The 12,162-nt window shown below is 48.6% G+C and overlaps 1 protein-coding gene across 1 annotated transcript in view; it reads left to right on the plus strand.

Moving 5' to 3' along the window:
- The first annotated feature begins 3,760 nt into the window (after window positions 1-3,760).
- Window positions 3,761-12,162, plus strand: part of Trappc10 (trafficking protein particle complex subunit 10) — a 64,698-nt gene continuing 56,296 nt past the window's right edge. Inside the window, exon 1 of the mRNA XM_052744545.1 lies at window positions 3,761-3,922. Within this exon, the coding sequence (XP_052600505.1) occupies window positions 3,856-3,922 (67 nt within the window). The 5' untranslated portion in view covers window positions 3,761-3,855. The remainder of the gene's footprint in view (window positions 3,923-12,162) is intronic.

Genomic DNA, 12,162 nt, shown 5'->3' on the forward strand with positions numbered 1-12,162 from the left:
GCAACTCTTCCAAAGAAAACATTTAATCGAGGTGGTAGTTTATCGATTCAGAGGTTCAGTCCATCATCATCATCATGATGGGGAGCATGGCAGCCTGCAGATAGACTTGGTGCTGGCTGCATCTTGACCAGAAGGCAGCAGGAAGTCAACTGACTGTCACACAGAGTGAAGCTTGAGAAAAGAGACCTCAAAGCCAGTCTCCACAGTGACACATTTCCTCCAGCAAGACAGGCCACACCTCCTAACAGTGCCATTCCCTTTGGGGGCCATTTTCTTTCAAACCACCACAGTATCCCACTCAGATGTTGCCAAGTTTTACTTTTTTATTTTATTTTTTTCGAGACAGGGTTTCCCTGTGTAACACCTGTGGCTTCCCTGGAACTCTATTTATAGACCAGGCTGGCCTCGAACTCACAGAGATCTGCCTGCTTCTGCCTCTTGAGTGCTGGGATTAAAGACGTGCACCACCACCGCCCAGCTTTGCCAAGTTTTCTAACCTGTGCATGAATAGCTCTCACTATGCCTTTTTTTTTCTATTATTTTTAAATGTTTCTGCACCCTGGTCTCACTTTCTTCTCCTTTGGTAACTCCTGTCCCACAGCAGCCAGCCCAGTCTCCACACCCCTTTTGGTCTCTGAGGTTTTTACTTCTTGTGGTTCTTTCTTTGGACTGAATGCTTTCTGTCCACCTGTGGTCACACCACCGCTCCTCCTCCTCCTCCTCCTCCTCCTCCTCCTCCTCCTCCTCCTCCTCCTGTCATCTCTAGTTGCCTCTCATCCAACCCAGTCACACTTTCATTCCAGTTACCACATCTTCCAGCTCTAGAATTCTGTTCTTAAAAAAAAAAAATAAAGATTTCTTTTTATTTATGTGTGTGTGTGCCGAATGTGTGAGGGTTCCCTGAGAGCCCAGAAGAGAGTGCCAGAGTCCCCGGAACTGGAGTTAACAGGGGTGGTGAGCTGCCCAGTGTGAGTGCTGGGAACTGAACTTGGGTCCTCTGCAATAGCAGCAAGATTTAAACCACTGAGCTATCTTTCCAGCCATTTGATTCTTTTAAAATACTTCCTCTCTAGGCCTGAAAAGATGGCTCAGTGGTTAAGAGCTCTGGCTGCTCTTCCAGAGGAACTGCATTTGATTTCTAGCACCCACATGGTGGCTCAGGACCATCTGTAACTCTAGTCTCAGGGGATCCAGTGCCCTCTTCTGACTTCTTCGGGCACCAGGCATGTACATGTTGCACAGACATATACGCACAGACACCCATACACATAAAAACAAATGATAAAAGGGAAATACTTTTGTTACTCTCCTGTCAGTCTTTCCTCATGCATGTTAATTTAGTTCCTGGAATATATGTTTAATAGTTGCTTTGGCCTTCGTAAACAGAGTCTCTGGGTCATGGTGGCTGCTTTCTGTTGAAGTTGTTTGTTTAGTGGGGCCTCACACTTCCTGCTCTGTCTAGTCATTTCTTGGTGCACATTGGACTTTGTTAAGTAATACATTGCAAAATCTCTGGATTCTCTTACCCTTGAGTCTTGTCTTCCATTCTAGCTCACAGCTTCATTAGCCTTCCCTCTTGGGAGCTCCTGTAGGTTTGTTTCAAGGTGCACCCCCCACCCCCGTCCCTCCAACTGGCAGGACTCCATCTCCAAACTTGATCAGATCAAATCAAGTCATTGCTGTAGGCTTTATTGGAGGGCAGAGACAGACAAGTTCTGGCTTTGAGGCCAGATCTGGCCACAGCCTTTGTTTGATATGGAGTCCCTGAGCTAAGACTTGAGTTTAAGTTGTTAAAGGGCTGCTAAAAACAAAAAGCAGGGTAAGAGACAAAAACTGTAGTGGCATGTAAAATCAGAAGTCCTCCTGTCACGTTGCAGAGGGAGCCTGTGGCCTGGTGACAGGGTCCTTACTCTAGTGTCTCAGCTGAATGTCCTGCTGCTTGGGCTTGAGGGTCCCTGTTGCTCCTGACAGGCCCCAGTGGAGCTCATTCCTGTGAACCAGAATCCCAGGAAAGGAGCTAAGTCTGCAAAGACTGATCGACTAATTACTACTACAGTGATGGAGAGAGTTGTAACATTGCAGGTCTAGAGCCTAATTATTTTATCATAGCCTAGCTTTGGCTCCCTAAATTGCCATTCATTGCCCATGCCAGAACTAGCACCCTGTGACTAAGAGATTAAAAACCTTTTGAAACCTATTAACTTCGCAGACCACTAGCTCCCACCAACTCCAAAGCTAAGAATGTCATTTGAGGCCAAGAGAAGAGATTCCTTCATTGTCCTGTCAGTGAGTCTCTGATGTAACCACCAATGTATTTTAAATTGTCTTGATTTATGACTTTTCTACGTTCTGCTACTACAAAACTTCTTCAAACTGCCTCCATGGGGGAAACATGAAACCTGGGGTAACCTGCTTTGAGATGCCTCACAGGATTCCTCAAAAACCTTGTTTCCTGGGCGGTGATCACTCAAATTTGGTTCCAAAATAAACCATCTCTTATTCCATTTGAGGCGAGAGTTGTGTTTTTGCACTGACATCCCACAAATGCTTAGATGGATAGGGGTCAAAACCTTTGGAGCATTTACAGAGTCTTAGGACCCCTACGCTTGCTTAGCCCTATTCTCTAGGCTGTACCTGGCAGCCTCCACCAGCCTCCCGAATCAGTTGCCCCAAAGCCTACACCAACATGCACCCAACAGTTAAGCCATGCTCAGACATTCCATATGCACACTGAAGTCTATTTGCAAAAGCTCCCATGGGTCTGCTTTACTTGCACAAGAAACTTTTATGAGGTTCAAAGTAAGATTTGATTTTTTGCGGCATTCCCAATACCCAGAGGCTTCAAAGCAGTACCAGCTACAGGTGGACAGTACTGGCGAAGGTGGGGCACACGGAAGAGCATAGCCCCACATTTTGTGAGCCAAGTTTAGTGCTGAGTGTTGACTGCAGGTGAAACAACGTGTGTCGTTGACCCCAGTGAAAACACCCAGAAAACACCCAGTGGGAAGGTGGCCTGCAAGCGGGTGTACACAGAGAACTCTTGAGTTGTAGGGGGGTGGGTGGGAACGCTTTCGATCTTGGTTGCTTTGATTTAGCACACTTGACAAATCGGTGTTAACAAGTGAGCAGGGACTCAGCTTGGCACAGCGCCGCTGAGCTCGTCCAGAGGTAAAAACAGATCCAAGGTTTTGATGGATTTTCTGAGGCGTCCTGCAGAGGCCAGAAAGGAGGAAGCTCCCTCGGAGATACCAGGAATCCCGCAAGGGGTGGCAGGGGAGGTGCACGGATAGGAGCGAGAATGCGGGTCCGGAAGCACCCGCAGGTGCCAGGCGGAGGGTCATCCAGTTTAGGCAGGTACACGAGGTCAAGGGTCCAAGGGTCACCCAGCTTGGGCAGGTGAGAAGCGCGAGTCACGGAGCGCAGGCAGGTGCACCACCCGCTGTCCCCCCAGATGCACACCACCCGCTGTCCCCCCAGATGCACACCACCCGCTGTCCCCCCGCAGCCCTCGGGACTGCCCGAGCCTCGAGGCGGAGGCGTCTCCAGCCCCGCAACAGCTATAGCAGCCTCGCCGCGCTCCGCCCGCCGCCCGCCGCCCGCCTGGCACGCGGCCTTCCCCGTAGGAGGGCAGGCGGCGGCGGGGCCCGCCCCTTTAAGTCGCGCGCCCCGGAAGTGGTCACGCGGCGGCGCCGGGGCCGGAAGTGGACGCGGCCGGCGGCGGCGGCGGCGGCGGCGGCGGGCGGCCGGCTAGGAGCTGCCTGGGGCCGGCGGCGCGGAGGCGCGGGCTCAGCGGGCCCCGCGCGGCCTCGGGTGCCCATGGGGGGCGGGGGGCCGGGCCGGTGACGCCGGACGCCCATGGACGCCCCTGAGGAGCCGCAGCCGCCGGTGGTCTACACCATGGAGAACAAGCCCATCGTCACCTGTAAGTGCGGCCGACCGGGTCGGGGGGCGCGGCCGGGCGGGGCAGCTCCCACCTAGGCTGACACAGTCGATCTCCGACCTTTCCACCGGTGACCTGCGACCCGCTGTGCAGCCGGCTCCGAGCTTTGGGTCCTGCCTGGGGCGGTCCAGACCAGCTCGCTCTCTGTGCTGTCAGAGCTGCTGGTCCGGGACCGGGCCGGCCTTCCCCGCGGGTCGGCTCTTCTGCCGGCTGAGCTGCGCACTGACCGCAGTCCGGTGGGCAGGCCCCGGCTCTCCGCAGAGCGCAGGTGCTCTTCCTCTAGTAACTGACAAGCCCGAGTGGCAGGTGGCCGGCCAAGCCGCTTAGGGACCCAGCTCTGTCAGGTCGCATCTTCCTGTGCCTGCAGGCTCTTTCATGAGACATCTGGGCTGCGCTACCAGCGAGTTTCCGCTCGGACAGCCTCTTCTGCACTTGTTCTTTCTCCCACTTAATGCACACATTCACACACACACACACACACACACACACACACACACACACGGATTGTTTCTCTGCTACAGAAAAAGAAAATTATTCTCATTATTTAAGAAGCATAACTTAGAAGAATTGAGTAGTTTTGCAAACCACGAACTCACGGGAAGTGTTGACATGTTAGTTGACGTTTTGACAGGTTGCCGTGCTGTCTCTCAAAGTACAGGTGTAAGTATAGTCTCTCAAATATCACAGGTGTGATATTTGGCTGTTGGTAGTTCAGTATGTATGTGACCTTCTGAAGCTACTTTTTGTAAACAGGAAGCACTGTTTGCAAAACCTGGTGCTAGGTGCTAGGCCCCGGGATTCCCAAGGTCTACAGCACACCGTGCTCTGCTCTCTCCTTTGGGCCCTTGGACGAATGGGCATACTCCTTCCAGCGCCTCCCTCCTGTAGCCTCCTAGATATTTCATAGTTAAAGACTGTCCTTGCTTTGTCTTTAGATGAACTTTCTCAGGGAAGTGGATGTGTCTCCCTAAAGTTGGGAGACTTGCATATTTCAGCAGTAGCTCCCTCCCTCCCCCCAGAATGCTTGGCAACCGAAAGAAAGGTGTGCCAGGCTTCACCTGCAGGCAGGTGGACAGATGTGGCAGAGCTGGTCCTGAGGCTGCCCCACCCTGCCCAGGTGCTCCACGGTCCCCTCGGGAAAGTTGCACCCAATTCATGTTTGGATTCAATGTGTTCCGGGTACTGAGAACTTTTCCCCCAAGTACTATATACACAATAGGAATTCTGGATGAGTACTTCCTATTTGTAGGGATATCCACTTACCTGAATGTATTTCCCGACCCTTACTTAACTTTGAGCATAGACATTTTAACTTTGATAGGCATTTTATCAGTACCCTTCAGAAGGTAAAGCTCCAAGCTCGGAGGCATCAGCTGTGACTTAAGGGGAAGGATTAATTACTCTGGTAGTTAGTGCTTGGAAATGTGTGATATTCAGTTTCTTGCCTTCCTGTGTGTAGGACAGTGGCAGGGTGCAGTGTGCCTTCCTGCAGGCCTGTTGGAGTTTGGGGTGTTGGTGGGGGAATTCCCATGGCTTTGAGGTAGCATCATAAGAAAGTGTGCTGATGGTGTCCCCGACTTGGAAGGTGCAACTCTTTATTGGAATGTCAGAAAACAAAGTAATTTCAGAGAAAAGTAAAGCAATCTCTTTAAAATAAAAAGATTTCTTTCTTTTTTTTTTTTTTTTTTTTTTGACAGTTGGAAATTCCAACTTGACAGTGTACACTCAATGCCATTTTTATGTTCCTGGGGCTGGAGCTTTGGCAGTCACTCATCCTGTTTTCGCCTCATTCCTTCTTCATCTTTTTATGTTTTGAAGGAGAAGCTAGTGAAAGCAGTTCAGACATCTACCCGAAGGCCAGTTGGCTTTTAACAGCACTCCAGTACTACGCATTATAATTCTCTTAGTGTTTGCTCCCCAATCTGTTTCGTCTTATTAAAAAAAAAAGTCTTCCTTCAGATCTCCTTGAACACCTTCCTAGCCAGTCTGTTCATTTTAGGATGAAAGCAGAGTTTGTGTTTATCATCATGTGTATGTTCATGTATGTGCAGATTCGTTACCTGTGGAGAACAGAAATCAGTCTCAGGAGGTGGTCCACCTTGGCTGTCTACCTTGGCTTTTTTGTTTGTTTGTTTTCATACAGGGTCTCTCACTGAGACCTGGGGCTTACCAGTTAGGCTATTCTAGCTGGCTAGTGAGCTGTAGGAATAATACTTATATCCACTTCCACATTGCTGGGATCACAAGCATGTCACCACGGCTTGCTTTTCACATGGATTCTTAGGACCCACACTTGGATCCTCATGCTTCCCGGGCAAGCATTTTATGAGCTGAGTTATCTTCCTAGCCTCAGTTTTTCCTTTGGACAGTGCTGGACTGTGGGCATGTGAAGAATGGAAAGTTCTCAGAGGTTAAGGGGAAACAGAAGAGGTTGTTGTTTGGAAATATTGCTGAGTTATTTTAATGTTTTGAGGCTACAGAGCCGTTTTAGTCGGTTTTAGCCATAATTGGAAGATTCTTAACATCCTGCCTGGTGGGCTGTGGTGGAGAGAGACTACCTCTGCAGAGGATCTGTTAGTGCTGGAGCCCTTGTGTGGAAATTGCAGGGTGCCAGCTGGGCAGCTGGGGAAGCCTGCTGCAGGGGCTTGGGTGGTGAATCACCTAGTCAGAAAAATTCGATGCTTACCATAAATTTTATTAATCATGAAAAATGCTCAGTGATACTGAAATCCAGCCAATCCATTTGTTTACATTTTAAGTTTTAGCTTAGTTCCTCCTGCCCCTAAAACCAAGTTTGTTTAAGAAAGACAGGCTCCTGACCCAAGAGATGTTAGGAGAGACATGTTCCTCCTACTGTGTGCATATTCACAGAGACAGTCGATGGCCCACTGTCTGTAGCTTTCCTCCGTGATGGAGCACATGTGGTCACCTTGGAATGGTGAAACATCTCCAAGATGATGGTCCTCTCCAGGTGGCCACCTTGCCCTAGGGACAGATCTAGTGCTTGCTATACGTTTTGAAGGAGAAAGAAGCCAGCGGAAGCCAACAGCTCTGCAGTGTTTTGTGCCTGGTTGGAGTTGGACTTTCCCCTGTAGATGAGAGGTTATAGATTTGGATTTCCTACCCAGTCTGAAAGGACAAAAACAAAGTAACTGTGAAGTGTGTTTTTCTTAAAATTAGTAAACATAGGTGTGGGTGGGATCAGGTAGCAGCCAGTGACTGAACAGTGGGAGGAGCCTGAGGGGGTCGGTAGGCAGGGTGGGCAAGAAGAGGAAACCATCCATGTTTTACCTGCCTTGCCTCTCCAGCGGGGGAATGGAGCCCAGCAAGTGCTCAGCTGTGGAGCTGCCTGTATATCCACCCCTGTCTTTACTTTTGAGACTCACCAAGATGCCCAGGCTAGTCCTAAATTTGGAATTGTCCTGCCTCAGCCTTTCAAGTAACTGAGGTTACAGGACTCTCCAGCAAGCCTGGCTTTGTAGGTGTGCCATTTCTGCCCATGCTGGTTAGGAGTACTTGTGTTTTCCAGGCCATTTGGTGATCATCTTTATTCTTGGGGGACCTCAGCTGTGAAATGGATAATTTAGTTGATATGAGGTTAGAGGAATGAATATATGCAAAAGAAGCTAGCTAAGAAGAGATCCCTAAACTTTTTCTGGTCTCAGTGCCTTGAATGTCACAGAATGTCACCTGGTTATTGTATTTAGTAATCTCTTTGGCCTGTTCTAGCAGTCACAGAGGGCTGTTGTACTGGGAAAGTTCTTTGTTGGCAGACAGTGTCTTCACGTGAATGACATGATTTAGTGTGAGTGTGGAGTTTCATGAGGTGTCACAGGCTGATCTCCAACGTCTTTTTTCTTACCTGCTGAGCTCTGTGGCCCATCTGCAGACAAGGAGGGCAGAGACTGCAGGCCCAAGGTCCGCCTGGCATCTTTCCGTGTCTGTTTCCTCCTGTCCTCCTCTAGTGTTCTCCTGTGTCCCGCCTTTTCTTGCCTGTCCTCCCCTGATCACGCCCTGTTTATGTCTGCTCACAACACAAGTTGCCACTCTAGTCACAGACCTTGCTTGGTCTGCAAGAGTATTTGTTTTTAAGTTACAGATTGATGGCTTTGACTTTCCCCCCTCCTACGGCTGAAATAAGGCTAGGATCCAGTCAAATTTCCCAACTTTATGGTGGGCCCCACATCATAGGCCCTTTTTTCTGTCTGTGGGATTCCTGCAGTGGCCTCCCTATATCCACCCACCCTTCCAGAAAAGGTATAGCACACAGCTCCCCAGCTCAGGCCCTGCTGCTGTCACAGCACCTTCTCAGAAGAACTTTCCCAAGGCTAAGGTATGGCTCAGAGGTGCACCCTTGTTTAGCGTGTGCAAGGCCCTGGCTTCTACCCTAGCACCACCAAAACCAAAAGAAACAGAGTAACCTTCAAAGGCCTCCCAAGAGCCCTACCCCTTCCCAAACTAACCTCTGACTGCCTGGAGCTGTAGAGCCTGCCCCTGCCCCTGCCCCTGCCCCTGCCCCTGGCCTGGTGCCCTCTGTGGCACTCTCTGATTCTCTGCCTCCCTCTTCTCCCAGCTTCTGGGGACATACTGGTTCCCTGCCTGCCTTCTGGAACCTGTTCAAATGTCACTGACCTCTAGGCCTGCTTTGCATCTCACACCTCACTTGTGTTTGGGATCTCACTGACTTCACCCATTTTTCTTGACTTAGAGCTCCTAACATAACTATTTGTTTTTGTCTTTGTTATTGTTTCTTTTCACATTGAATCCAGGCTAGAGTGTAAAGAGTGTAAAGCTTCATGACTAGGGGGCTTGATCTGTTTCACTGCTGTGTTCTTGAATAGCACTTGGCAAGTACTGGGTGCTGGGTCTGCTTGTGGAGTAGATTAAATAAGCGAGTACTAATTCTCTCAGGGAACATCCTGCTGGGTGTCCGTTACTGCTTCCATGAGGTAGATACTTCTGATGCCATAATGTTCTTTTCCTTCTGTACACTAAGAGCAGTGTAGAAAACTCTTGGAGACTACTTGGCTTGTTCTTAGGTAAACTGAACTTGCCCATTCTGTGTAGACTTTTAAGCTGGAGAATACATGTTAATCCAGTTAAGCAAATCTAACCAGTATGCCAAGGGCATATTTGAAAGTTAGTGGCAGCTGCATTTAGGGAAGTTTTCTCTACTGCAAGTCAGTGCACAATGAACATCACAGCAGAACCAAGACCTGTTGGTCATGGGCTGGCCTTGTGCTGGGGAGACCCACCTGGCATCTAGAAGAGGCCTCAGAAGATGCGGTTGGAACTCCAGGAATCTACAAGATCACATCATGGAGTTTGTCTGGCATCTTTGATAGACACTGTGCATTAGTTCATCTTGCTGTCAGCAGCCTCTTCCACTGATTGCCAATCAGCCACTGTGTGACCAGTCTGCCTCCCGTTTATTTGGTCACTAGTTGGTGGACATTAGAACATTTTTCTACACTTTGGCTCTTGAATTCTGCTGCACATCTTTGCGTGGACATGTGTTTTTATTTCATAGAGGATTCTAGGAGAATGGCTGTGTCACATGGTGAGCTTATGTTTAGCTTTTTAGGAAAGTGCCAACTCTTCCCAAAGTGGTTATACTGTTTAACATCCTTGGCAGTGTACAGCTTCCCACATCCTCAGTGACAGCCTGTTGTCTGCCTTTTCCCTGTAGTGGAAGATTCCTCTGTCTTGTTTGTTTGTTTGGAGACAGCCTTACTGTGTTACTGTATAGTCCAGGTTGGCCTGTACCCGGAGCTCTTCCTGCCTCAGTGTCCAGATGACTAGTGCCCCACACATATAACCCTTAGTGAAATGTTTATTAAGTGTTCAGTTTAATTTGTAACTCAATTCTGTTTTCCAGATAATACATCTTTTTCTCAGTTACACATTTGAAGGTATTTTCTCTTAATGTCTTGTTTTTTTCCTTTTGTGTGTGTACATGCATGTGTGGAGAAGAGAGATTGATGTTGATATTGGGTGTCTTCTGTTCCTTATCTTTTGAGAGAAGGTCTCTTGCAGAACCTTGTACTTGCTGATTGGCTACACAGTGTTCCAAGGATCTGTCTGTCCCCCACCGCCCTCCATCTCTCAGTGCTAGAGTTATAGGCCCCACTAACAACCACGGCTACCTTTGACCATGTCCAGCAGGGCAGGCCCTTTATCCACTGAATCATCTCCCTAGCTCCTCTTTCCTTTTGTTAGAACAAAACATGTTTATTTAGCATAGTGGTTCTCAACCTTCCTAATGCTGTGATCCTTTAGTGTAGTTCCTCGTGTTGTGGAAAAATTATTTTGCTGCTACTTCATAACTGTAATTTTGCTGCTGTTATGAATCAGGATGTAAATATCTGATATGTGACCCTTAAGAGGCCGTGACCCACAGGTTGAGAACCACTGATTTGGCACATGGCAGAGAGCAGTTGTGGGAATAGAAGGACAACCTTTGTAAGATGATGGGCTGTTGAGGAGTCTTGTGTAGTGAGGGTGAACTACATTTTGGTTAGGCTGCAATTTCCTGGCATGTGATTCCTGCATGTAAACGAGGACAGGCCTGATTGGTTGGTGTGTGGTTAGGGCCAACCACTGTGCATGCAATTTCCCCCATGCAGATGGAGCAGCTCTGTGGTATAGGATTGCCTCTTCCTCAGTTTGGGTGGAATGGAGCTGTTGACTAGGCTTGCATCGGTGACACATTCCCCCTTTTGAACTCTCCATCATGGCCTTCCTTCACATTGCCACCCTCTGCCCCAGCAGAGCCATGAACCTAATATTGAGGGGGTTGATTGGAAGTCTCTTCTTTAGTAGCTTCTTTGGGCCGAGCAAGGGAGATGCATGCTTGGCCCTGTCTGTAGCTGATTACTCTGGCACGAGTTCCTGGCAGGCCATGAAAAGAGAACCATACTTAGAGTAATTTTGGTAGAAGGTTTGCATTGTCTAGTCCAGGAGGCTTATGGGAAGTGGGGCATCCAGTGCCAGGGGGTGAATATTGTCAAAGTGTCACATGGGCTAGAACTGTTGAACCCTAGAAGACACAAAATTTACAAGAGGTTAAAGCACAGGAGTCTCCATTCAGAAAGGGGCAGATGGAAGTGTGTGTGGGTTGGGGAGGGGAATGGGGGGAGAAGAGGGAGGGGAAACTGTGATCGGTATGTAAAATAAAGGGCAAAATGTTAATAAAAAATCTGAATACAAAACTAGTAAGGAAACCCAAGTGCTACCAAAAACAAAAACAAACAAACAACAACAACAACAACAACAAAACAACACAGGAGTTATTCAATAGTCCAGAAAGATGGAGGCCATGTCTGCCCCCAAAGGGGTTAGGGTGTCCTGTACAAGAAGGGCTTGTAGAAGGAATCTGAGCCAGTTTCTGGTAAGGTCTCTTGAAGAGACAGTGCAGGTCCTTAGTTGATTACCAGTTGGTAGGACTCTCTTGCCTCTCCTGTGCTTTGTGGGAGATAGGATTTTACCCTGGACAGATAGATGGATAAAGTCCTGACAACTCTGTAGAGCCTTTTACATTGGCTAAAGTGGCCACCTGAATGATGCCTCTTTACAAGTGCCAGGCCCTGGCTGCCCCAGGTCAGGATGAGAGTCTGGACAGTACTGGTAGAAACTTATTTTGGGATATTGCTAATTAGATTACTCTTTGCTATGCTCTCCTTTTGGGTGTATAAGACCATGTTGGTGGCCCTGAATTTGTTATGGTCTTTGTTCTGGTCAGTCAAGACTCCTTAGGAGTTACTCAGGGACTTAGGAGGAGTCCCATGGCTCTTTTTATCTGAGATGAATCAGGGGTCTTACTGGTAACATGGCTTCCCTTGAAAGCGATAAGGACCTTGCCCTCTGGAGTGACCCTCTTTGTAGAAGGTACACAGATCTGAGTCCAGCCTCTGGGTCTCCACCTCTTTTCTGATAAAGATGACAGTGACTTATCAGAGCTGCAGACCCTTTTAGAGGGGCTGGGAAGATTGCTCAGTGGTTAAGAGAGGACCCAGGACCCATGTTGGGCAGTTCACAACTACCTGTAACTCTGTCTCCGGGGGCCCCAACACTCTTCTGGATTCCACAGGCATGTTCCCCTGCATCTGTACACACACACACACACACACACACACACACACACACACACACACACACACAAATTTTTAAAATAATAAAAATAAATCTTCAAAGATATGAGCTTTTAAAAGCATAGCTACAGA

The sequence above is a fragment of the Peromyscus californicus genome, unplaced genomic scaffold, assembly GCF_007827085.1.
Source record: "Peromyscus californicus insignis strain IS unplaced genomic scaffold, ASM782708v3 Scaffold_19__1_contigs__length_69161282, whole genome shotgun sequence".
Taxonomy (NCBI): Eukaryota; Metazoa; Chordata; class Mammalia; order Rodentia; family Cricetidae; genus Peromyscus; species Peromyscus californicus.